The 27,954-nt window shown below is 37.2% G+C and overlaps 2 protein-coding genes across 5 annotated transcripts in view; one reads left to right on the plus strand and one right to left on the minus strand.

Annotated features, from left to right (window-relative positions):
- Window positions 1-27,954, minus strand: part of LOC137657767 (thiamine pyrophosphokinase 1) — a 360,313-nt gene that overhangs the window by 293,818 nt on the left and 38,541 nt on the right. The window lies entirely within an intron of this gene.
- On the plus strand, window positions 4,422-27,707 carry mrj (DnaJ heat shock protein family (Hsp40) member B6 mrj). Of its 4 annotated transcripts, none has more exons than XM_068392262.1 (3): window positions 4,422-4,579; window positions 21,908-22,107; window positions 22,426-27,707. In XM_068392262.1, the coding sequence occupies exons 2-3, from the start codon at window positions 21,919-21,921 to the stop codon at window positions 23,032-23,034; spliced, it is 798 nt and encodes a 265-aa protein (XP_068248363.1). In that variant the 5' UTR covers window positions 4,422-4,579; window positions 21,908-21,918; the 3' UTR covers window positions 23,035-27,707. The 4 variants fall into 4 exon arrangements, with proteins under 4 accessions (XP_068248363.1, XP_068248364.1, XP_068248362.1 ...); XM_068392263.1 differs by having other exon boundaries at window positions 4,467-4,583; XM_068392261.1 differs by having other exon boundaries at window positions 4,486-4,758.

The raw sequence follows: 27,954 nt of genomic DNA on the forward strand, positions 1-27,954 counted from the left end.
TGTATGTATATATATGTATATATATATATATATATATATATATATATATATATATATATATATATATATATATGTGTGTGTGTGTGTCCGTGTGTGTCCGTGTGTGCTCTTTTCGGTCACGCACAGCTTTCGCCGTTCCTCGGGTAGGGGAAGAGGGAGTAGTCATACCCTGGTGAGCGGGATGAGTGTGCATATCTATCAAATATTTCGCCGTCATTTTTGACAGGTCGAGTATACCAGTATTTCATATATACATATATATATATATATATATATATATATATATATATACATATATATATATATATATATATATATATATATATATATATATTATGTGTGTGTGTACATAAATTGTTTTTGTGCGCGTACATGTAATCATTTTTAATCTACATCCTTGCATCGAACACTTGCATTCATGCGATGCTTGGTGCGTCATACACTATCATATCAAAACCTAAGCACGCACACACAAATACACACACACACACACACACACACACATATATATATATATATATATATATATATATATATATATATATATATATATTCGTAAACACAATCACACCAAAATTGAGGAAACTCTAAAGATATAAAAGAAGCGTCAAATTAATGAAAAGAAGACTTGGAACAGGGCGCCAAGCAGATGTTTGTTTTAAAGGATAAAAATGGAAATATCTACAAAAGAGATGGCGTGATAAGAAATACAGAGGATTTCTATAATATAGTGATATAAGAAATAGCTTTTTGACAATAGAAGTAATGCAACACCTGAGTAGGTACCAAAAGTAACAGTAGGAGAAGTAAAGAAGGAGTTAAAAGGAATGAAAAGAGGTAACGCAGTAGGAGATTGCCTAACAATTGGTTTAATAATACAAGAAGGCTATTTAATAGTAGTAAAACTCGCTGAACTTTATACAAAATGTCTGCAAGAATGCTCTACACCTACAGCTTGGAAACTTTTCTCATTATACTAATTCACAAAACAAGATACAAAAATCTTGAAAAATTGGCGCCCAATATAATATATAAAACATTCACAAAGACCATATTAGGCCAAACAGAAACACATCTAAACTTTTCTCAACCAAGAGAGCAGGCGGGATTCAAAAGTGGGCTTTCAACAATTGACCACATCCATGTAATTAACCAGCTAATGAAAAAATCAACAGAGTACGACAACCACCGTGTATGGCATTTATACACAATGAGAACGCTTTTAACTCTTTCAAAACTTCAGCAGTAATGAAAGCCTTTCAAACACAAGGAATAAATGAATCCTACGTGAAAGTACTTGAAGGTATCTATACGGGAAGCACCAAAATCATAAAACTACATAAAGATAGTGAGATAATTCTGATTGAGAAATAAGTTAGACCGGGAATCCTCATCTCTAAATCATTCACAGCATGTCTAAACGTTTTTAAGAATTTAGATTGGAAAAATTTAGGAATAAATATTAATGGGAAATACCTTAACCAGGACATGAGACCGGAATTAAAAGAAGGATAAGTATGGGATGGAGAGCTTTAATAAGAAAAAAAAAATAAATTATGAAAATAAAAATGCCACTTTCTCTAAAAAGAAAAGTATTTAATCAAATGGTCTTACCAGTATTAACTTATGCATCAGAAACTTTGAGACTTACTAAAGCCTTAGAACATTAGCTAGTTACAACTCAGAGTTATGGAAACTATAATGATGGGAATAACACCAAGAGACAGAAAAAGAGCAACATGGATACGAGAGCAAACTGAAGTAGAGGATATTCTGACAATTAAGAAAAGGAAATGAACATGGGCAGGACATACAAAGAGAATGAAATATAATAGATGGACATTAAGAATAACACAATGAATCCCTAGAGATTGCAAAAGAAGCAGAGGGTAGGAAAAGACGATGGATTGTCGAGCAAAAAATTTTTGTGAGTATAGACAGGCATAGAAAGACCATAAACACAAGTGGAAGGACATGTCTGAGGCGTATATTCTACAGTGGACTAGTAGCAGCTGGCGACACACACACACACACACACACACACACACACACATATATATATATACATATACATATGTACATACATATATACATATGTACATACATATATACATATGTACATACATATATACATATGTGCATATATATATATATATATATATATATATATATATATATATATATATATATATATATATATATTTACATACAATTTTCGAGGAAGAAATTAAAATCATAAGGTTGAACATCCTAAGTATTCCAGTATTGATAGTGAAGTCAAAATAAAAGCCAGAAATGACTGGAAAGAATATTTAGACAGGAAGGCAGATGAGACTGACAAAGCTATGAATTCAGGGAATGGCTATGGTGTAAGAATTGCTCATAGAATTATTAATGAAATATCTAATGGGGCATATAAGGGTCTGACTGATTGCAATAATTACGGAGGCTTCACAGAGTTATCATGAAAATATATAGTATGCTCATTCTAAAGACTAGAGAGAAAGATTGATGAAAAGCTGACAGATGAACAAGCAGGATTTAGAAAAGGTAAAGTTGTACTGACCAAATTTTCATTTAGAGACATGTGGTACAACAATGTGTAGAATATAGAATTCCACTTTTGATGGTATTTGTGGACTATGACAAAAACGTTTGATAGTGTGCATCGGCCAATTGCTTGGAGACTCCTGCGTTAGTATGGAATTCCTCTCAAATATGTAAATTTGATTAAGTCTGTTCATGAGTATAGCAAATGCAAAGTTAATTTTAGTGGAGTCCTATCAAATGAATTTCCAGTGAACAGTGGAATACTCTAAGCCTAAGGGAATGTGTTGTCACCTATGCTATCTATCCTCCTCATGGATTTTGTAATGCACAGAACAGTTGGGAATGGTGGAGAAAGATTGGACTGGATTGGTAACAGGAAATTAGCAGACCTAGAGTATGCTGATGACATTGTCCTTAATAGCAAAACACCACAGAACTTGCAATGCTTGCTTACCAGAATACATGAAATATCACATGAGGTTGGGCTCAAGATACTGTAAATTGCAGAAATACAGAGATGGTGAGAACTGATTATACAATGGAAGATGAAATATCATTGGGAGGAGAAAAGACTAATTTGGTGGAATCATTTAAATATCTAGGAATTATGATCTCTAATACAGGATCTTTGGAATTTGAGTTTAAAGAAAGATTGAGAAAAGCAAATTAGACAAATGCTAGGTTAAGTAAAATTGGAAATCAAATCGACAGCAATTACATATAAAAATCAGGCTATGTATCAGCTTAGTGAGATCGGTGTTACTGTATAGACACTAGTCGTGGTATGACAATGAAACAATATCCAACAGGTTTTGTAGATTTGAGAACAAAACCCCCAGAAGAATATTGGGAGTTGAGTGGCAGGGCAGGGTTAGAAAGGAAACTATAAGAGAGATTACTCAAATGTCATATGTGGATGAGATCATGGTGAGGGGTAGATGGAGATGGTTTGGGCTTGCTCTTCGCACTCTCCAAAAGAGATTAGTTCACCAAACTTTCAACTGGGCACCACAAGGCACTAAAAGAGTTGGAAGACCCAGGCCTGCATGGCTGGGGAATATGAAGCGTGAAGTAGGAGATAATGGATGGAGAAGTATTGATTTAAAAGCTCAAGATAGAAATGACCGGCGAAATCTAACCGAGGCCCTTTGCGACAATAGGCGTAGCACACACACACACACACACACACACGCATATATATATATATATATATATATATATATATATATATATATATATATATATATATATATATATATATATATATGATGTTTTTAACAATGTAAATCTTTATTATCAAAATAATAATAATGATATTATTATTGGTCGTGACTGGGGACTTCCGACCCTTTGGAGTTTAGATCATCACGGAAGTTACCAATAACAAGAAAAGGCTTACTGCATAAACAGTAGTTTACAATTGTCTCTTAAAACAATAAAAAAGAAATTTCATGCGCACAATCACTGCTATTCCGGATATGGTGATTTAAAAGGCCTTTAATAATCGTTATTTTCTACTTCCTAAAAAGATAATTTCTAGTAAGATCCTTTGATCTTCCGTAACTGAACGCTTTTAGCAAACTAAAGACATATAAATCGCCATCGATAGTTTGTATTTTATTCTATTGCGTTATAAGAATTCGATAACGCATAACGGTGTTGCTACACCAAAAAACAGACGTGCAAAAATGAAAATACTTAGTGCACATACGTCTTGCTAAAAGAACTACCTGGCAACTTTGTTCTCCATGCCTAGATGAAGTGTTCACAGTAACTGTTAAAGGATTTCCACTCATATTATACATAACTCAATAGAAAAATATGTTTGTACGAACTAACACGATAATATAAATTTTCCGCACTAATAAAAACAGAAGGTGGGATTATTAGAGAAAATTGTCCACATAGCGACATGCGGCAGTTGTGCTTGGTGTGTTGCCCCACTACCTGTGCAGTGCTCAGTTGCTCAGCTGTTCTCTCTTGGTCTGCCAAAACACAAGTGAATTACAATAATAACTGAGTGATACAAGTGAGTACGTAGCTGTGCACAGTGCTTATTCTTTATTTATCCACAGCAAAAATACTGGAGTGTGTTATGTGAACAGGTCTTTTGCTATAAAGAGGAGGGCGCAGTGTTTTACGTTGATGCTCACCTGATTGGAAATTGATTCCTTTGGAAAGAAGAAAAATATACCGTTTTTCTCTTTGGTAAGAGGCTCAGTCTGGAGCTAAACCTGAAAGTTTTTTTTCTTTACTCCCATGGCTTTCAATGCATTTTGGTCGCGTGTCTTATTATAATGGAGTCTCCGACATTAAGTTTTTGTCTGCTATTTTTGTTTTGTGTGTAAATTATTCCCATTGTTAGTCCGTTGCCCAAGTGTTAGTTGCGGTGGCAGGTTAAACAGGGCAGCCGTAGCTATTTTGCTGTCTAAGGTAGGGGAAGGTGATGACCGAGCCTTTCTTGGTTAAGCTTTCATAATTGCGGTAATAGGATGAGGTTGTGTAGACCATAGCCTATGCTAGGTGTGGTTAGGCAAACCTAGGCTGAATTGAGACAACCTCTCTAGGCTACAACGATTTGCATTAGGCTACCTGGAAGTTGCAGTTTGAAGGAATTAGCATTGGGTTCTAGGCTGTTCATTCCAAATTATATTATTCGTGATAAACTTTTAAGAACCCAGTTAAGTTTTCTGTACACTGCTGTGTGCATTTTCACGATACAATTTGGTCTTAGATTCTTCTGCTGATTATAGAAGAATATTGATACTGTAGTACAATAACCCCTATTCTGCAAAAGAAAAAAAAAATATTACCAGTATTCAAAAGAATTGTACCATATGTAGTTAGATTAGATTAATTTCTAACTTATTCATTTTCACAATATTCTTTTGAATTAGATTAGTCAACTGACTAATGATTAACCCCTATTCTGTGCGAATATTAAAAAAAAAAAAAATTTAACATTGTACCATACGCCATTAAATAAGATCGATTTCTAACCATTGGTTACTTGCATGCCTACATTAGACGTATAGTTATACCTATCGATTGCTTTTGTGTGGGAGTACATGCTGTATATGCGACTTGGTAATATTACATATAGTAGAAAAGCAGGATTATGAAACTCGTGTGGATGACCTCTTGTTGATGAATAAGATTTAATTTTCATTGACATTCGCTGCGATTGCTGAAGTGATATACGGTACAATATTGTAGTATGAATACTTGAATTATGTGGTATGCACTTTCAGCCTTCTATTTTACTAACTGGTTTATGTAACAGCATGTGTGTAGTTAATATTTTCATAAAAGGTAGACTGGTTAAAGATTAATCCTTATTTCCTCGATACCAATAAACCGACCTTAAAAGATTTACATAAGCGAAGGAGCGTTATTTTTTTTTTATTCTATTTCAGGAAAACACAGCTATAGTGTTTCTGGTAAAGGCTATCGTTTTGTTAGGAGGTTCGATACTTTCCTGTTATTGCCCCACCACTAATTTCCGATATCACCCCAATACTAATTTTTAGGTTAGGTTAGTTTTGCATTTTATCCACCCTAACTAAACGTAAAAAATAGTATTGGGGTTATGTCGAAAATTAGTGGTGGGGCAATAACAGGTAGGCTAAGTACCGGAGGTTCTTGTTTGAGATGTAATTTGGTTTTTCTGCTTAAATGGTTTATTTTTGGCATTATCTAACTCAAATCTTTTTTTTACTGCGATATATATATATTACTGCAATTCTGGATGATTGGTACGTACTACTGTAGTAACTTGTATGCATTTACATAGGCCAGGATTTTTTTTTTTTTTTTTGTGGTAGCACAATGTAGGTTAGGCTATTCCATGATCTAACCATATCTTGGATGTATCTGTACTCCCCTTTCCCTGTGTGGTTTGTATAGAATTACTGTATTCTTATTACTTTCTACGTCTGCATAAGCTAGGCTAAGTAAAATGGAAGAATTGTTCAGGCTGGCATGGGACATTGCTATTATTCACATTTTGCACCCTTTTGTCCCTATCACTTTGATATACACGATTGTGGGGTGGAAAACTATGAAATAAGTTATCCAATAGTTTCATTTTCATTTAACTAAACATTAGGAACTTTGCAGCTTAATTGTATAAATACTTATTGATAATTACCATTAGATGCGATTAATTTTCTAACTGCATTGTGGAATTGAAGAGGTTTTCTCGCAGATGCCCCTCGGTGGTAAATGGCCTCCCGTGTCCCAGTGCCCAGCCATGGGGCTCAAATTATATAAATATAAATAATAATGTTAAGGTATAGATTGCATTGTGTAATATTAAAATACTATTTTGTTTTAGAAATTGACACCAATATTGTTACTGCATAGGCTATGATGCAGTCTCCTCTATTTTAACTTAGTCAAGACTCATAAGGACTGGTCTTTAGGAGGGCATTGTATTTTTGCCAACAAAGATTTTTGCTTCTAATGTTGGTTGAATTGCATTTAAGGAAAAGCTAATGCTACTATATTAAAGCGGGTTAAATGCTATACAAGGGTTAGGATATTTTTATAGGTACCCCTGGAAGTTTTTTGAAAATTAAAATTAATATTTTCGATTTTAAGTTTAAATTTTTACTCTGGTACAGTATATTAGAAATGTTTTGGCTTTTTATCATCTGAAGGTTAAAATAGGAATTGTAATACAGTGCAGTAGTTTGTTTCTAACAGATTTGGTAAATACTGTATGATTCTTTAATTTCAAACCAAATACAAAAACCATAATTTTGAAACTGGTTATCTTGTGTTTTTATCCATTTCCGACCTTGAATATTGAATAGGGGAAATAGCCCATTCATGAGTTTTCCTCCCCTGATATAAAAGTATTTATGGGGGATTCCAGTGGTTAACTTGGGTTTTTCTAGTTGGAGTAAAAAACCCTGTGATTTGCAGCAAAATTAATGGTCAGAATTCCATACAAAACACTAAATAACTAGTTGGAAATTTTATAGTTTATGTAAGTGGTGTGAAATTAAATTTTCAAAATTACTTTTAATTTGTCGCATCCCTCAAGTGGTCTTGGTTCTGCCAAGGAGCGCTTCTCTTGCAAATAAAAATTCTCCTTGCTCCTCTGTTCTGGCAAGCAGTGCATGGATGTACTACACACTCCAATCATGTATTTTTATATTATTTTCTTACTAAAGATGAGCAACAATAACTATTAGGTGAATGGAGATAACTGCACTAGATTACCAAAATAGATTAAATTACACTTACCAAAATAGATTAAATTACACTATTTCAAAATAGATTGAGCTTCCATCTAGGAGACATTTTCTTGTGACACAGTAGTACCTCTGGTACTGAAGTGATGGGGGGGGGAGAAGAGCTGTTGTAAAACAACATAGGGAATTTACATAAATACTTGGAAGCTTTTAATTGGTTAAAAAAGACAACAAAAGAGTACATCATACATAAAACAGAATACTGTGGTAGTCTAAAGAAATTATAAACAACGCATCTTTAGTAACCCAGCACCAGTCTCCCAAAGGAAAATAATGTACTGTACATAAATAATAAAATGGTGTTTGCATTTTAGTCAAAGTTATTTGACTCTTTATTTCTTGTAGCAAATTCCAGTTTTGCTTCCTATTAAGGGAACATATATTACCTGCAGATTTTGCAAAAGGCCATTTCTTAAATTTTGATATACAATACTGTATTGTATGTTTTCAGAAACATACCACACTGTTTAACAAAGGCTTTAACAGGTTGTACAATTTTATTATAAGTAGCACAATTTCTGCAATATGTAACGGTACTGTACTTTTACTTGTTCAACTCCTTATGGTACCAAAAATGAAGTTTAGATCTAGTACCAAAGCCATAATAATCAATTTTTTTGTCCCCCATATATGCTTCTTGGAATAGGTTTGTTGTGGGATGGCCTTCAGTTCAAATCTTGGGGGTGAGTCTCAAGGGTTGTTCATAGCTGTTTTGTGTTACATTCATCTAGTATACTTTGTACACCATGTTCCCTGTCATTGCCTCAACCTGCTCACATATATTATTTGAGCATGTTCTTGAAGTTAATAGTCGGTTTTCATTTTCCTTAAGTCTAGGGATATTTTTTAAATCTTCAGTCGTTTATAGCCATTTTGCTTTGCTTATGTTCCTGAACCCTGTAGTTTTAAAAGATATATGGATTGCCTACACATCTTGGATTTCTCAATGAACCTCTGTTGAAATCCCCTCACATTGGGCTTTGATCCTAGGTTTTTTAATAGCATTGAAATCTACCTCAAGTTTCTAGTATGTACTCAGTTTACTTTGCCATCAATTGTATGTCTTAAATTAGGCATGGTAGACTTGAAAAGGCACATTGTTTGAAAAGATTGATTTTTTAATCTAAGTTCATTATTTTTATGCTTATGGAAACCCAGCTTAATCGCTGTTCCTTCTTCAAAGGTTCTTGTAGATGTCGGTAAAAGTGCATGCTATTTGTCACTTGCTACTTAAAGAGAAGTTGTTATTTCAACTGATGCATAGTGTTGTACAGTACTGTACTGTAGTTTCTAAATAAAGTTAATAAATTCTGAATGCCCCATTCTCCTCCCACACTTTTTTCCATTTGTGTTCTTGCATAAAGTATTAAGATGGTTAAACCTTGCCCATTATTAGGAAAATTGTTAGACTAATATCTTTAAGACTTTTGAGATTAAAAATAATGAATATTTGAGAAGTTAGTATTTTCCTGGTACTGTACTGCAATTAACACACTGTCAGGTTATTTTATGTACTGTACCCATTGACGGAAAAAAATCCTGTGGCAAAAATTAAAATTTTTCATACAAGAACTTTTAGATAGTTAGTTATAGAACTAAACTTGGGGTCATGTCCTCAATACTGAGTGCGAAAGACGTGCAGTACCGTATATGGGAATGTATAACACTACAGTAAATGCATTGCTGTGGTAAAGAATATTTTGATTATGTGCAATCTGAAATCACAACTCTTAAGTTCAGGGTTAATACAAAATTCACATTCCACAAAATAGTTCATGAAAGTTGAATACCACCCCTGGCCTATATTATTTTGCACACCACATTAGTCCACATAAAACTGGGTGATGTGCTTTTTATTTTATGTTAACATGAACACAAAGGTATCGCGTAGCTACTGAGAGACTGGTATAACTGGACCTATTGTATTGTTAATGGTTAGGGAAGTGAAAATTCTCAAGTATAAAAAAGTGATGCTTGATCTCTTAATTCTTTAATGATTGAGACATGTTATTATGCTAGTCTTACGATTATGCAGGTCTAGCACTGTGTTGGCTATTCTTATTTTGTATGTCAACTATGGTTGATTTTTTAATCTGATATATCAAACAAATTTAAATTGATATCTGCTTTGTTGTCTTCTATCTCTTCTGATAACAAAAATGGTTGACAAATATTAATACTCTTTGGCATTATCAACTTTAATGACTTTTTTTTAATTTTATTTACTGTTTAACCAAGCAAGGAAGCCTGTCGACCTTTACATGCATTTGGCCATAGCTTTTACAACTTGAGAAATTTTGTTGGGCTATGTACAAGCCATAGATTTATGAGGGCTTTAAATTTTAGTGCTAATGTTGCAGTTTTTTTATTATAAAATATCAGTTTTTATCTGTGTGGGGCTTACTCTTCAACTGAATGTATAAGGCAATCTGGTAACTTTACTAGTTGACCAACACTGAAGAGCATCTGTCTGCTTTTACTCTTGCTTCTGTTCAACTATGAGACACTTGGAAAGCAGTTTGTTCCTATATGTATTAGAAACCTATGACATTTAATAGGAGTGGAACTTCAGCAAAGCTGGCCTACCATTATGCTTTGAATGAAGTGAACACTGATGGCTTTCAGATAGCTGACAGGTAGCACTTGCCTTCACTTTGACTTTGGCCGGCGTAGGGTACAGACATACTTTCTGGCACCTGAAATTATTCTGTTATGCTTTTTCTTTTAGATATGATGTCTGCTCCGTGGTCAGACCTGTGGCTGTGGCCGTTATGAGCAAATTGTTACATGGAGCATTCCTGTTTGCAGGAATCCCTGTCCTGAGTGTTGGGAGTGGCCTCCTATTCAGTGGGCCGAGTTCTCGAAGCTGAGGAAGTTTAAGGGGGATTCTTCTGAATTAGTTTTGGGTATGCCAAAGCTGATGCTCAAGAAATCGGGGTCCTTACTCCCTTCGGTTTCGAAGCTTGCTGCCCGTTCTTCCTCCTCTCCCTCCAAGGCTTCTGTTACTGAAAGAAGAGGAGGTAGAGTCGACTACCCTTCCCTCAGGGAGTCTTTTGAGTGTGAAAGGAGTACAGTATTTTACCCCTCTGCCTTGTGTTCAAAATACTTTCACTAATGTAACTGTTGACGACCCTCGCAAGGAGCTGAACCTGGGTGTGCTGTCGCCCGCCCTTGGTATTGACAGTGCCCCTTCAGCGCAGAAGATTCTTGATGTGTTGGCTGTGGATAGGTCGCAGAAGTCTTCCCGCCCTACTGCTGCGGGACTCCTACAAACTTTAGTGGTGGATTGGATGTATCTCATGATGTTGCTGAGGGCTGGTCTCCAGCAAATTCCGTGACTATTGATGAAAGAGAAGCATAGTCTTGCTTCATCACCTGCTATGTCTGTTCCCCTATAGGGGTGCTGTCTGCCACCAGGAAGAAGAGCAGGAGGAGATCTATGATGCAAAGGACGACCAACCTGGAAAAATCTCTTAACTCTTGAGGCTCCCCTACATAGTTTTGTGGGAGGAATAGCACTGCACCAAAACCTTCCCCCAGGGGAAGAGTAGGTGTCTAAGGGCCTGAATGACTGTAGTCATTTTCACGGGCCTGTCGATTGAGTTAAGGAAATAAACTACTGTATATGAGAAGGAAGGAATAATTAGAATTAAATATTTTAAGAATAACATTAAAACATATCTTTCATAGAAAGCCTCAACTTTCAAAAGAGACCGTAAGCCTGTTCAATATAAAAATCGGTTATTACTGCACTATTGGATGTGCATGTTGGCAGTATTGTTGTTGTTATTACTTAATAGGCTACAACCCTAGTTGGGAAAGCAGGAGGCTATGCTTTAAGCCTAGGGGCTCCAACAGGGAAAATACCCCAGTGAGGAAAGGAAACAAGGAAATAAGAGGTAATTAACAACTAAAATAAAATATTTTAAGAACAGTAACAAAAATAAAATAAATATTTCATATATAAACTATAAAAGCTTTAAGGGAAATAAGATAGAATAGTGTAGCCGGATATACCCTCAAGCAAGAGACCAATAGCTAGAGACAGTGGAAGACCATGGTACAGAGGCTATGGTACTACCCAAGACTAGAAACAATGGTTTGATTTAGAATGCCCTTCTCATAGAAGAGCTGCTTACCATAGCTAAAGTCTGTTTTTCCTAAACTTGTTTACCAATTACAGTATTATCTTGTTGCCTGGATGAGTATACTATAACACCTCTAAACTTTGTATCTGCAGCTGCGCAGTACCGTGCAGGTCGGACCAAAGCAGTAGCATTTGCATTGCCCATAGCGTTCTAACTTGCGTCCACACTTGGTCAACTGCTGGTAATTTCTGCAATGGGTGTCCAAATGATCAGCCACAGATCTTTCTTATTCTGGTTCCAGTTGGCAGAAGTCTGCATTTCCGGTTTGACATACTGTTTAAAGGTCGCTCATGAATGTTGGGCAAGGGACAGTGACAATGCCCTCGAGACTGAATATATATACATATAATCAGCACCCATGCCTCCTCTCCATACATGCTAGGACTTGGGAGAGCTAAGCAATGGCTGCTGATGATAACTCAGCAGGTAAACTTATAAGCTCCCAAGACCCCAACCATTTTTAGTTCACAAGGATGGTGAGACTGCAGACTAGAAGCAACTTAACAGCTTGAGCAAGACTCAAAACTCCAGTCCGGCAGCTCGCCAGGCATGGATGTTTCCAGTAGGCTCCAAATTCAGCACGCTTCACATCTGCTTCAGCCCTGCTTGTATTGGAGGAATGGCTTTGTATGGCCTCTGCTTCCAGGCAAACATGTCAAACATCACATCATAACACCATTAGTTGTGCTGAAGGTATCTTACATCATAACCACAAACTTCTCCAAGTTCTCCAGGTCATCTTCATCCACTACCAGTTTGTTGAAGACATCCCAAGTTTGCTATGCAGACTTCCTCCAATTACCACAGAATGCTGAAACTACATTATAGCCAGTGAAGGCATGGAAGTAGAGCAATCCTTTGTTCTTTTACAGAAGTGCAATACAAGTCTTGTACAAGTACCCATCTTGGGTTCTGTCCTTGCCCAAAGGTAATGAACAACTGCTGCCAACCTAGCTCCTCGAATGCCTGCAGAACATGGACTGCAATGACGGCATCTGTGTCACTGGCTTTAACCATGATGACTTGCTTCCTGCTTCTGTTATATACCTGCTGACAGCATCTTCTTCTTAGTCACAATGACCACATTTGGTGTGGCCAAACATGCAATGTTAATAGCCAGAAAATTTAACAGCTTGTCTTGGCTATTATTTTCTTTTGGGAAGTTTTGTCAGCGTGAGAGAATTTAGCACTTGTCACCCTGCATCCTTGCTTTGAGCTAGTTTCAGCTTAGATGGCTGGTAGCTATCAACTGTAATGTCTGTTCTCTTGTACTTGGTAATGTCTGTTCTCTTGTACTTGGTAGAGTATGCTTGTATTGTAGGAGGGACATCAAGCACTGTGTACTCTTCAGACATCATTGAACTCCATGTGAGCAGACTGTTTACCAGCACTATACCATCAATGATGATAGTGTCGGTGTCTGGTCTTGCCTCAGGGGTTGAAACTTGGCTCTCAAGAATGGTAGTGAGGTGGGATTTCTGACAAGTGTAGAGCTTTCCACCATCACTGAGGGTAGGAGGATGGTACTGGTTCTCATGAGGGAAGAACTTTCAAGTCACATTCTCTGCACATTGCTTAGCATTGTACTGAAGAAGCTGAGCATTTGCTATTTATGTCTTTGATGTGCCAAACCTCTGTTGAGATTTGGTGTCCACTTAGTGTTCAAGCATGTCCATAAGCTGAAGACGAGAGGGTGGAATGGCTGGCTCTATGCACCCCTAATGAAAGGTCCCATCAAATGTGGAGTTGTGGTCCAGCATATGTCTTTGCAAGATGTTAGCTGCTTTGTCAAAAGTAATGGATACACTATAATAATCAGATGCTTCTGAAAAGACAAAGCCCAAATCTTTCTGGAAAGCCAAAGATCATCCCTTCCATGCTTGTGATCTTCCAACTCTAGTATTTCTCACAGCAGTTTTTCCTTATGCACTGGGTATCTGTGTGAACTAAGCCTGCTGGAGACTGCAGGACCCTCGCAAAATCTGGTGGTCACCACTAGATATGTGACTAACTTTGAGAATCCCTGTGGGTGGTAATATTCTTTGAATGTACGTTCCTTTTCCAGTTTCTTGGTGGCTCGGAGGTATGTCTTCCCTCTACTGTACAGGTCTATCCAGTACACAAAATGGGATTGGAATTCCCATGCAATAGCATCTCCACTGCAGTGTCTTGCAAGAAATTTTTAGGTATTTGAAGCTTGGGCACATTCATGAAGTCTGTTATTGAGGTTTGCCATAACTTGTCAGAGTTCAGAGGATGGTATTACTTTGTCACAGATGAAACTTTGTTTTTATTACACGTAATACAAACCATCTACCTTCAATAGGTGTATGATGTTGGTAAAGCTTAAATGGCTGTTCAAACTTTTTAACTAGGTAAACATATTGTAGTTGGTCGCTGGGTGGCATGGTTGGCATTATGGTTCGGTTTGGTTGATATTTAGCCTGTATGTATGGTAAGGGATTATGGTACGATAATTTTACCAATGTACGGTACTGTACACTATGATTCTGTACTGTACCTTAAACTTGGATATATCGCTATTCACTAAGCAATTACTAATGCATATTTGGATGTTTTAGTGACTGCACAAGTAGATCACCAAGGTATTTAACATTTCAGTTTGTAACATATGCGTGTGTGTGTAATCCTTGAGATATGTTTTGGAGGTGTTAGCATTCCATCAGAGCTCAGAGCTATTGAGTCTTCTGCTGCTCCACCGCCAACTCTCCCTGCAGAAGTGGCGTATGCAAGGCAGTTTCTACTGTTGCAAAATCCTCAACCACTGGTAAGAAGACAAAGAAGGGTGTTAAGTGTCCACGCTCCTCTTCGCCTGTCTTTTCCCCTGCCGAGCCTCCTGGTGCTTCATTGGTGTCACCACATGCACAATCACTGCCTGCCGCCCCGAGGAGGAAAACGAGGTCACTAAAGCACTGTATCAAGTCCCAACCCTCGGGAAAGAAGCTTGGTACGAGGTTCCAAGGATGGATCTTAGGAGACCGATCCAAAGGTTTTCTTGGTCAGGACTCTGGTTCCTCTTCTGCCTCGTAACGATCCCTAGACGCTTTGGTGACAGACCCCTCTACAAAGAGCTGCTAGGAAGGAGTGGAACGACAACACTTTAGATTCCGCTAATCATCCACATTCACCTGTCCAGAACGAGAAGGAGAAGCCAGACACTTTTTGCCCCTCTGTTCCTCCTCCTTGTGAGAAATGATCAACATGCGCACGAACAGTGAGTGACCAATTCACTCAGTCTGGATCTATGTGCCCGATCATCTGTCTCCTTCACTACAAGCAAGGATATCACACGGTTCTCCTTAGCTACCGATGAGACGTCTCATGCTTCTAGTTTTCATTCGCCACAAGAGGAAGTCTCTACACTTCTTTCTGACACGTTCTCCAAGAACACTCGCAATCACTCTGATCTGGCGATATATGTTCTCTGGTCCTAAGGGTATGAGCACATTTAGTCAGAGAACCTCTGTCTAGGAACAGAGTGGAAACTGTAGTTTCTACCACCAGATCTTCATCAGTAAAGATCAGTTGTGGCTGGTCTTCACTACAACACTCCTCTCCTTCTAAGAACATAGAGTAACCGCCAGCTTGTCTTCCAAGGACGACAAAACTAAGAAATGTTAGGCTCCAGAACATGCAAGGTCACTCTTTGGTTACTTGTTTTGAGGTGTACCAGCCCAGTTCAGTCTTGGGTCCCGATTGGTCCTATGCCAAGACTGTGGAGATCCCTTTCTCCCATACGGAAACCTCCTCCGAGAGGAGGATCTCTCGGGATCCCACCACTCTTCATCAGAGTCAGCCGTCACCTTTCTTTAGGTGTAGGCATTGATTAGGGAGCTTGACGAGCTCTGTGAGACTTTATCTGAGACCATCAGAGGAGGTTTTACTTCGATCAACCTGCGCTACAGTGTTCGTCAAGGTTTCTGCCCAAACCTCTGAATAACCATCGTTCAGACTGGCCAGAATGGCACTAATTAAGGTAGACCTTCAGACTACAGGACCAAAGAACTCTGCGTTCTATTTAGTCTGGCAAGATTTTACATCCTACGCTTTCTAGACAATGGAGTTTCTATGTCCAGGAAGATACTGCACCAACCCCTTTGCCAATTAATGACGGGATAGAGGAACTGTTTACTTTAAGGGGGCATTGTTGGAGAAGCTGAAATATGAGGGGCCCTCTTTGTCGACTTCCAAGTCTTCAGTGATGGATCCTGCATTTTTGCTAGCCTTCCAGGCTACTTCATGGATTGACCATTGGTCAATGACAGAAGCATACTTTGCAATACCCCACCTTCCCTCATATGACTTGGAGAAAGTTTACATAACTCATTCTCTCCAGGGGTAAGACTGTCATCTTAGCAATTCAGTTAGCCACCACTGGCCAACTGGGTCCTCAAACAGAGAGACGCAGTATCAGGTTGTTTTTCCAACCGTGTGGGATGGAAAGCCACTCTTTCATTTCAGAACTCATCAGGGCTGGATGGAACGTCTGTGTTGCCACAACAAGATGTCGAGGCGATGGTTAAAAGATGGGGAAGGTGAGCCAAGACTCCCTCATCCAATGGGAAGTGGAAGGTGAGCCAAGACTCCGTTGTTCAACTGGCAATGGCTTTTAGGGGCCAAGGTTACTCTACCCCGCTATGTAAAGGGCTTTTTCTTTTTTCTTCTTCTACTTTGAGACTGGCAATGAAGAAGCTGACTACTGCTTCAAATTCCCGAGCCCACTCTAGCTCAGGTAGGGAAAATTCTTCCCCATTTCAATCTCCCTGCTGAGTTTCACAGCAGCAGTGCCACCTACTGGGCCCTGTCTATTGCTACAAGGAAGCCAGTAAATCTATGGTTCCAAATTTGGGTTCTGCATAGTGAACAATGTATGATTTGACACAGAAATCTTGCAAATAGGACAAGTCTTAGCAATCTTATTGCAGCCATCTATAATTTTAAGTTGGCCAACAGATTTTATGAAGTGAGCAATCGCCAAGGTGTGTGTGCTCCAATTTTGGTGCTTGTTTCTGGAAATTACAGATTCTCCTGAAAATTTGCTGTTATATGTTCCACTAAAACCAACTTGCTACGTACAAACATCATGCTACTTGTATAAAAGTATTGTATGATATTTCAAAGAACCTTCCTCTAACAAAGTAACTTTTTCAAAGTGTAAACTTCTAAAGAAAAAGTAAACAATAATTATACCATACAATGAGAAAAAAATGAGCGTATCACATTTGTTATTGAAAAGGCATTTGATAGATGGAAACAGATGTATGTGAGAGAGTGAATGAAGGATGTTAAAAGTGTTGGGGCCAGTGAAGGGAGTGGTAAAGAATACTGTGGAGAGTTAGGAATGAATGTAGAGAGAGTTCTGTATGAGAAAGGGATTGTACCAACTGAGATGTATGGATCGGAGTTGTGGGGAATGAAAGTGACGTAGAGAAAGAGAAATTGAATATGTTTGAGATGAAGTGTCTTAGGAGTATGGCTTGTGTATCTTTATTAGATAGGGTTAGGAACAAAGTGGTGAGGATGAGAAAGGGTGTAAGAAATCAATTAGCAGCTAGACTGGACATGAATTTGTTGAGGTGGTTTGGCCATGTAGAGAAAATGGAAAATGGCCATCTGCTGAAGGTGATGAATACAAGAGCTGATGGAAGAAGTACAAGAGGAAGGCCAAGGTTTGGGTGGATGAATGGAGTGAAGAAATCTCTTAAGTGATAGGAGGTTAGATGTGAGAGAGGCAAATGAGCAGGCTAGAAATGGGAATGACTGGCAAGTAATTGTGACGCAGTTCCAGTAGGCCCCGCTGCTTCCTCCAGTCATCTTGGTAACCACTGAGGTAGTCAGTGGTTACCAAGACGACTGGAGGAAGCAACGGGGCCTACTGGAACTGCGTCACAATTACTTGCCAGTCATTCCCATTTCTAGCCTGCTCATTTGCCTCTCTCACATCTAACCTCCTATCACTTAAGAGATTTCTTCACTCCATTCATCCACCCAAACCTTGGCCTTCCTCTTGTACTTCTTCCATCAGCTCTTGTATTCATCACCTTCAGCAGTAGGAGATTCAGCATATGAATCTTCATTTGTAGTGGATAACAGGGGGTGGGGTGGGGCTGTGGCACCCTAGCAGTACCAACCAAACTCTGCTGAATCCCTCATTAGGTTGGGAGGGGAGTAGCAGAGAGAAGAAAAGTTCCCCCTTTTTTTCATGTTAGCTACCGCCAAAATTGGGGAAGTGCCTTGGTAGATAGATAGATAGGCGGAGAATAAATTTGGCATTATGAAAGCAGAAGCCACCATAACTATTTCAACAACAAATGTTAGTGTCCCTGTAAGATCAGTATTAAGCATTTTCTTGATGAATTGTTAGAAATACAAAGAAATACAATAAAGTACATCATTAGTAATAGCATTTTTCAAGGCATACTACTGAATTGGGAATAAATTTTCCACAACTCAAATGTACTGAAATAAATTTAGATTTGGGAAGTTGAGATCCATTTCTCTATCTGATTCAGTTTTTTTGTGCTTTTTCTTGAAAAAATATTGTTTTAAGCAGTTGTAATGTTTTTTGGAGATGGGCAATCAAATTTTTTATGTTTATTAAATTCAGTTTGAGTTCTTAGATCTTTCAGGATTTAAAAAGAATGTATGGTATACTGTAGTTTACAAGAGGATGTTAACTTTAATTAAGACCGCAGCTAATAGTAATCAATCTTGGTGGTATACCATGCCTAATATTGATTTAGTCTTATGAATTGACAGAAGGGCTAATTGTAAGAACTGTTGGATTACTGAATAGTAAACAAATGATTTGATATAGTCACCATTGTATGCAGAGAAAAATGTGTAAGTAAAACGTAAGATAGCTGAAGCAAAAAGGTGTGGCGAGGGATTGGGTCGTTCGTATGAAGAGAATAAGAAGTTTGAAAAAGAAGTGAAGAGAGTAAGGAGGGGTGGATCAAGAAATGAAGAGACAGTGAAAGATGAAAATGGGAGTTTGTTGAAAGGCGAGGAGGCAAGAAATAGGTGTGCTGAATATTTTGAAAGGTTGCTGAATGTTGAGGATGATAAGGAGGCAGATATAATTGCTGTTTGCAGGTGTTGAGGTGCCATTGATGGGAGATGAGAATGAAAGAGATTACAAGAGAGGAAGTGGAGAGAGCACTTGAAGAAACAAGAGCAGGAAAAGCACCTGTGTGAGGGCTGAGATGATAAAGAAAGTGGGTGTGACTGTACTTGAATGGTTGGTGAGATTGTTTTGTGTGTTTTATGTTGTTAATGGTACTGGTGGACTGGGTGTGTGCGTATATTGTTCCGCTATACAGTACCATACAGTACAAAGGTAAGTGAGATGTGCATGAGTGTTGTAATTCAAGGGGTATTAGTTTGTTGAGTGTGGTTACGAAAGTGTATGGTAGTGTTAATTAATAGGATTAAGGATAGAAAAGAGGATGCAATTTTAGAAGTACAAGAGGGTTTTAGAAGAGGTAGGTTCCAGAGGCGTGTACATAACTATAACAAAGACTAGATCGATATTCTTCGTAGGTCCAAATTGGACTTGCTAGCAAATAAATACCATAGTAAAAACCAATAATAAATATGATAATAATATTGGTCATAAAACGAAGTGATATAGCCTAGATGACAGAGTACCAGATGGGCAATATTAACTTGAAAAATTACCGAAGCGAACAAAACCAAAATGGCTGCCGATACAGAGGCAGGCCAACCGCTTCCCAAACTAAAATCAACAATACTGGAAAAAGAACAAATGCCCGGTACTGAAATAAACTGTCAAAACAAACTATGGTACTTAACATTGGTAAAGGTGAAGTAGCAACGTCAGTCATGTTGAATTAACGACAATCACTTGCGAAAAACACCGAACAAAACAATTACGACTTAGCGGGCAAGTCCAAAACAGAAGGATGACCTGGAGGGTGTTCGTGTGGGTGGCGGTGGCATGGTACAAGTGTGGTTTCTGGGGTCTTTGTTACGGCCCTTCCCTTTGATGAAGGAGTTATCTAATTGGAAGACAACCTGTGAAGTGGTTTTCACATGCCCCTGATGTATACACGACACTCACGAGGTGCTCGCGTGAGGGTAGTAACCTCGGCATTCCATGCTTTTATTTTTCTCTGGTATATTTGGAAGATTTATATCAGAAAAGGTAGAAAGAAGGACTTTTCACTGGGCGTCACAGGTCTCTCCCCAGAAATAGATTTTTCCTTCGTCAAAATCCCTTTTTGTAGAGTTAGGCAGATATGCGATAAATATTTAGCAAAATGTTACATTTATGGATCTGGAGAAACTTTATCATAGAGTTGATAGGGAAGCAATGTGGAATGTGGTGAGGTTAATGGAATATGCTGCGAACAAAGGAATGGCTCGTCAGATGACGAACGAGGGCACCATAGGGGGAGAGAATATGTAATGGCTCCTCACTTATCCTTCCCCCTAGTTGAGTAGACTGAGTAAAGTCTGTTGGGGGTGCAGATATCTATGGTTCTTTATGGATACGTCTTGATTATACACAACATCTTGGGATAGTGGTTCCGGGGGTTAGAACCGTGTGATACCTGATGGTAATTCTCTTGTAATATCACTCAGAAATATTATACAGTAGGAAGCTGCTGATGGGACCTTCCATAAGGTTGACATGGCTCGAGCCCAAAAATAGATTTTTCCTATGTCAAAATCAGTTTATTGGAATGGAGAGCGGTGAATGCCGGAGTGCTTGGTCGAGTATTGAAACTGATAAATAAGAGTGATCAAGAGTGGGAGGTGAATCAGTTGTTGTTTGCAGATGATACAGTATTGATTGCAGATTCAAAGGAGAAGCTGGATCAATTAATGACATTATTTTGAAGGGTATGTGAGACCAGGTAGTAGAGTTAATGCGAGTAAGAGTAAGGTTAAGTAATGCATAAGAAGGGAGGGTGGTGGTAGGTTGAATGGAGTTACTTGAAGTAGATCATTTCAAGTACTTCGGGTCTGTGGTTGCTGCAAATGGTGGAGTGGAAGACGCTAGAGAGTGAATGAAGGACGTAAAGTGTTAGGGGCAGCGAAGGGAGTGGTCAACAATAGAGCGTTAGGAAGGAATGTTTGAGGAAGTGATTGTACCAACTGTTATGTATAGATCGGATTTGTAGGGAATAAAAGTGACAGAGATAGAAATTGAATGTTTTCGAGATGAAGTGTCTGAGGATTATGGCTGGTGTATCTCAATTAGATAGGGTTAGGAATGTAGTAGTGAGGGTGAGAATGGGTGTGAGGAGTGAATTAGCAGCTAAAGTGGATCTGAATGTGTTGAGGTGGTTTGGCCATGTGGAGCAAATGGAAAATGGCCGTCTGCTTAAAAAGGTGATGAATGCAAGAGTTGATGGGAGAAGCATAATAAGGTAGGCCAAGGATTGGGTTGATGGATGGAGTGCAGAAAGCTCTAGGCGATAGGTGGATAGATGCACGAAACAATAGAAATTAAAATGAATGGCGAGTGATTATGACGCAGTTCCGATAGGTCCTGCTGCTTCCTCCTGTCGCCTGGGTGACCGCTGAGGTAGCAGCAGTAGGGGATTCGGCATATGAAGCTTCATTTGTGGTGGATAATGTGGGAAGGAGAGTGGTCCATAGCACCCTAGCAGTACCAACCAAACTGCTGAATCCCTCATCAGGTGGGGAGGAGCTAAGAGAAGAAAAGTCTTCCCCCTTTTTTTTTTTATGTTGGCTGTCTCCAAAAATTGGGGGATATGCCTTGGTAGATTGATGGATATAAAATGATAATGTCTGTGAAGTTTTGCTAAACACTACAGGTAGTTTTGTCAGAATTTTTTTTATTTTATGTCACAATTTCATGTTTTTATTGACAATTCTAGCTTTTGATTCTGTTTTTCTTCTACATTGTAGATTTTACCTTATTCTTTTTAACAGAACATTCCACAATGGTGGATTACTACAAGGTGTTGGAGGTGAGTCGGAGTGCCACAGTAGCAGACATAAAGAAAGCTTATCGACGTTTAGCTCTTAAATGGCATCCGGACAAAAATCCAGATAATCAGGATGATGCTACAAAGAAGTTCAAGGAAATTTCAGAAGCCTATGAAGTTTTAAGTGATGAGAAGAAAAAGAAGGCAAGTTAATTTTGTATTTCTTTCGTGTGGTTATTGATTCATTTGGACTTTTTATTCTATAGCGGGTGTAAAATATTAATCTGTTGATTGTGCATTGGGTTTATATTTCCCAGTCTTTCTTTTACAAACTAGTTATACAAATTGATAATTGAAACTCACTAAAATTTGTAGATGGGACTAGTGCCAATGCTAAAGGAAGATTTAATTTTCACCTTATTCAATTAAAACTTTTTTTTTCTGGAAATTGATGCTTTATTGTATGCTTTAACTCTCGGATTCATTGATTACTAATTTTTTTTTTTTTCACCTTATCTTCAGATTTATGATCAGTATGGCAAAGAGGGCTTGCAGACAGGTGGTGGGCCAGGACCTACTAGACCTCGCACTTCCCGCTCCGCACGCCATCACTACCGTTACGACGATGAATTTGATTATACTTTCCCCACATTCACATTCAGAGACCCAGAAGAGGTGTTCAGAGAATTTTTCGACGGTGATCCTTTCACTGAACTGTTCAGTTTTGATCCATTCAATTCCCTCGACCACAGCAGGAGGCAACGAAGACAAGGTAGACACAGAGGTGGCACAAGCCATGATAACAGTGCCTGCAACCTTCACCATGCCAATGCACTTAGTAGTAATATATTCTCTCCCTTTGGACCTATATTTGGTGGTGCGATGTTTTCTCCATTCGCTGGTCTTCAAGGCTTTAATGATGGTGGTTTTACCTCATTCTCATCTCAATCATTCACCACAATGGGAGGTCCAGGAATGAAGCGCACTTCCACAGCAACTAAATTTATTAATGGCAAGAAAATCACCACGAAGAAGGTTTGTGAAGGAGGTCAAGAGACAGTTTTGACCTACGAAAATGATGTCCTTAAGACGAAGACTGTTAATGGTATACCACAAGCCTTATCGTACTAAATTTAGTGTTTTTCCAAGTCTCCATAGATATTGTGGAGGAAATTGAGAAGTAAAAACTATGTAGCTAACCTATGTTTTTTTTCCTCTCAATGCTGTATTTATGATTTCTGTAAGGCATAGAAGTCTTAGTTGCAGGAACTATTTTTTAGTAATGCTTACACTTGCTGTTTGTTTAAGTTATTACACCCACTTTTTTAATTGGCATAGAAAATTTAGTTACGACATAAGTGCAACACTTCCCTTTCTAAGATATATATTTTCTCCATGTCATAAAAGTTATCTACCATAGCTTGTATTTATATATATTGCTCGCTAATTGATCCGCACCCCCGCTGGGTTTGTACTTAATTATTTTTTTATGGTGATTTCTTTAAATATGAATGTTTCCCCTAATTAGGAGGATTTACTTGTTAGGTTTGCTGCACTCAACAATTCAATAACGAAATGCCTCTTGTGTAGCAGTTATATTACCAAATTCTTCCTCTTGTTTGTAGATTTCCTAATATGCTGTATTTCTTGATATTTTCTTGCATATTGAAAATAACCTTACATTTTTTCCCTATTTTTTTCTTGATGCTACAGTAGCATCAGAAGTTGAGTCAAAATCTTGCAATATTTCTGTTGTTTTCCGATATAAAAAGATTGTGTTTTATGATATGAGGGAGCTGCTATAGGGAGTGTCTTATTTCTAGCTGTCATATAAAATGGGGAATTTGCTTTCAGTGAAAGTTGAATGTTATATGGAAAGCTGTCGCTTTATGACCCAATAACTAGGTTTCTTTGCATATTTTGTTGATTTAAAGCCTCTGTTCAAGGAAAAGGAAGTATAATTCAGTATCGCGTAACAGGAGTTGGAATGCACAAGTATTTATTATATAGTGGCTTGATCCAAATGAGCAACACCGTTAGCGTTTTTGTCATTTTAAGGATGTCGGTAATTGCTAGTAAGCAAAATCTTTGTTTACAAACTAATCAACTTTAGCTGTTACAGTACTGATGTCACATATTTGTTATTGAAAGTTGTCACGGTTTTTTTTTTTTACCATAACGTGATTTAGGTTTCTCTTATTGTATTTTGCCAGTAACATGCTTATGATTACTTGGCTTGTGCAGAAGGTCCCATGTTGAGGAAAGTACTATAATTTCGGGACGGTTGTTCATGAGTGTGTACAAACAAACTTTAACCAAAAAACTTTTTGCGCAGTTTTAAAACTGCTTTATAGCCTGTGCAATACTGAGAAAGAGGAAATTTTTTTAACTCTGAATAAGCTTGCTCTTGTTTCTTGTGGTCTTTCTGAATTATTTTGGATTTTTCTATTTAGTTAGATTAATTGTACATACATGACTACTAAATATTATCACCTTTAAGACTTTAATCAACCATTTAGTAGCGGAACATTTATGCATGGATGATTATTATAATGGATGATGAGGGACAAATACACTGTCATTATGTTATGTATATTTGGATAAATACTATCTATGTTGTATTTTAAAGTTTTAATTTTTAAGAACCTTGTCAGTACGATGGGAAGTTAATCGCTATCAAAAGTAGTAAAAATATTCTTTAATTCTGTTAATCTTTCTTAATTAGGCTTTTCCCAAATAAAAATAGAGATGCCTATTTTAAAGCTTTCGACTACAGAATGTAAATTATACACATTCCTAGTTAGTATTTTTGAGATACGTTACCTTTTATACTCCGTAATGTAGGCTTTGATTCAAAATTAAATAAATTTGTTATGGGTTCCCGAAGTTAATGGAAAGGACTTTTTCTTTAAACCCTACCACAAATCGAGTGACATCAATGTATGATGGATTATCTAGAAGTTAAGACTACAAATAAACAGTAAGATTCTTTCATCATGCTAATTATTATTTGACCAGCTGGAGATTCGGGTGCCAAAGTAATGTACAATGTGGTAGAGAAAATCAGTTTGTCACTTAGGATTTTTATGACAAAATTATCATTGGAACTTGCTCACACTAAAGCAAAAAGATGTTAGGGTTTGTCTTAAAACTTTTTGTTACTACAGTACTAGAACCAACCGAGTGTTACTACAGTACTAGAACCAAACTAAATATTTGCCCGTTTTAAAGACTTAGGGGGTACTTCCTTTTCCTTTTGATATAGTTTACAAGAAAGAAAAGACAGCTTTGATTAGTGAAAATTTATACTAGGAAATTGTATCATGGTAATGTTAAGATATCAGTAAGAAGAGGTCTCCAGAAATGTTATATTTCCCTCTTACTGTAGAATTCCTTTGTTTTGCAGAACATTAAACATTAGTTGGGATTTAATTCTGAAGAAGAAATAAATACAGTATACAGATAATTGTAGAAACTTGACTGCATTTTGCTTCTAATTCCAGAATTAGAATATTGAGTGGGATTTTATGTTATTGAAAGACAACCAGTATCAAATCACAGGAAAAAAACAGCCAACCACTAGAATCCAAGAACTTTTCTAAAGTTAGTGGAAAAAAATTTTCATACATGGGGCTCCATTTTACAGTTTGGTTGCCATATTTTAGGTAGTTATTTTGAATTTATGGTCTTGCCTACAATTATGGAAATACTATATTTAATTGTTTACTCTTTGAAATATGAAATGCCATTCTCTTTACCTTTCCCAGAAAGGCCTAGACACTTTTTGATTAATTTGAAGATTTTCATTAATGAGTTTTACTTGCTTTGTGACAGCTGTTTTGAGTTTTTAATTTTTTATTGCTATAGTTTTTTTTTTTTCTCATGGCATTAATTAGTGTATTATTGGCTTTGAGGTACGAAGGTGTTTACAACAAACAACATTCATCTTTTACTGTAAGAAGTTCTTGGCTCATTGACAAAGTAAATCCATGATAATGGGTGTACTAGTTTCTGTTCTCTGTATGTTATGATCTGTTGTACATTAAAGAGCTAGTTTGTCAGTCATCTAGCAACAATAGATGATTAAGGATAATATATTGACGTAAAAACACAACTGTCTTTGGTTTATGTACTGTCCACTTGCTTAATCAGAATTTGTACTTTTGGAGTGCTGAGTACTTTACAGTAGTTGGATGGGAAACTTTAGTGAATAACTTATGTATATTCATATTTTTTCTTAGCATAAAGTGTAACTGATGAATTTTATCTTGGGTTTGAGCCAGCACAGTTACGCACAAGCAGAAATGTGATATTAAGAACTATGCTGCCATGCCTTACAAGTACAGTAGTCAAAGAGGTAAAAAACTAAATCAGTTGTAGTACATGGATAAAATGTGCTGATGAAAGTCTATGTTATTCTCTCATATATTATATCTACATGTATACAGTATGCATACATAGATCGCTTAACCCATAGTATTTTAAAGTGGTGAATACTGTACAGTATTGCAGTTTAATGTACATCTAGTAGATGATGTACAATAAAGTTGCATAAGCATATACAATGCTATAGATGAAGATATCCTAGCTTTCTCTTTTCTCTTAAAGCTGTGAGGATGTGACGGGAGGATAGTTTTAGATTTTTAAGAAACACTAAATACTGTACCCACATAACAGATATTTGTGTCAAGTGTTTATAGTTCAGTACCTGACTGTCAGTGTTAAAGTTACATCCCTGACTTTTTTTTTTATGGTGAATATGAACTACTGTAATTTAATTTCCAGTGGTTTGGTGGAGGTCACTATTTTTCTAAACAATGGGACACATCTGTCACTATTTTACAAGATGGCGGCTTAGGCACTGACAACTGCATTATATGATTTGAAGGCAGCATTGCAGAACTAATTTTTGAAGTGCTAAGGCTTAATTTTAATCAGTTGTATGTATGTTTTATTGGTTGTATGTTGCAAGCTATTGACATGTTTTTTAGTGGGAAGGACTTGACAGGTGGGCTATAAAATCTCTTACTAGAAAATAAAATATACTTGACAAGGCTACCTGTATATATTAATATTGCAAAACCGAAGTTTATTATATCTTCGGTATACTGGTACTTTGTAACAATAACTGGAAGAGTCACCAGAAATTTTTTTTATTGCTAGCTGGCAGATCCAAGTGGTTTTAGGAATAGATGCAATAATCTGATTAATTTGGGGGTGATATACAATAGAGCCTTATTAGTTTGGTAATGTTCACAATTTAATTTACTTTTTTTTGTGTGTTATGCAGCAAATGTCAAACTTTTTTTAATGTTCTTTGTATATGATTTTCTCATGATTTTCACTGCATAAGCACAAAATGTAGTGAAAAATTATCAGGCATCCCTAAATATTTTATTTTTTCATAATAAGGGTAAGCACAATCTCCTCCTCCTGGAAGGTAGGGGTATCCCAAAAAGTGTCGTCATTTGTTCAGTGTTAGTATTGTAGGAAGACATTCTTATTGTTTTATTGCAAACTTTTTTTTTTTTTTTATTTGTCTACGAAAACTAATTTTCACTTTAGTTCCTCGATGCTCACAGCTTCCATGCTATTGATTGTTAACTCAGTAGCTTATAACTTAGCTCAGATTGAGTGTTCAGTTCTATGGAAACATATTTTGGCAAGTGCAGTACTGCACAGTCATTAATGTTTGTGGCAAGGTAACTCCAAAGACTGAAGGTTGAATAATATTAAAACCTTGCTTTGTCTGTGTAATATTTATGTAACTACAAACAATAAAGTGTTTATTATCTTTACCTAGAGGTTGCAATTTTATTCTCATCATATTTTATTGTGGACTAGAAATATTTTTGTTCAAGCTTTGCCAAAAGATCACCCAAAAAATAACGCACATTCATCCATTGTCATCAGTCAGAATCATTACCTTGGGCCAATAAAGCATTAATTTTGAAAGGACTATTATTTTTGATCAAACTAAACAATACTGAGTGGGTCTAAATAAGTATCCTTTTTATTTGAAATTTAAGTAGTTTTGTCTTGCTGCTGTTT

Source organism: Palaemon carinicauda, chromosome 18 (assembly GCF_036898095.1).
Source record: "Palaemon carinicauda isolate YSFRI2023 chromosome 18, ASM3689809v2, whole genome shotgun sequence".
In the NCBI taxonomy this organism is placed as follows: Eukaryota; Metazoa; Arthropoda; class Malacostraca; order Decapoda; family Palaemonidae; genus Palaemon; species Palaemon carinicauda.

Coding starts and splice junctions, on each gene's coding strand:
- mrj (XM_068392260.1), top strand. CDS start 8,470: ATGGCCTTCAGTTCAAATCTTGGGG. Junction 8,495..21,907: donor CTTCAGTTCAAATCTTGGGG/GTGAGTCTCAAG, acceptor TCTTTTTAACAG/AACATTCCACAATGGTGGAT. Junction 22,108..22,425: donor GTGATGAGAAGAAAAAGAAG/GCAAGTTAATTT, acceptor CCTTATCTTCAG/ATTTATGATCAGTATGGCAA.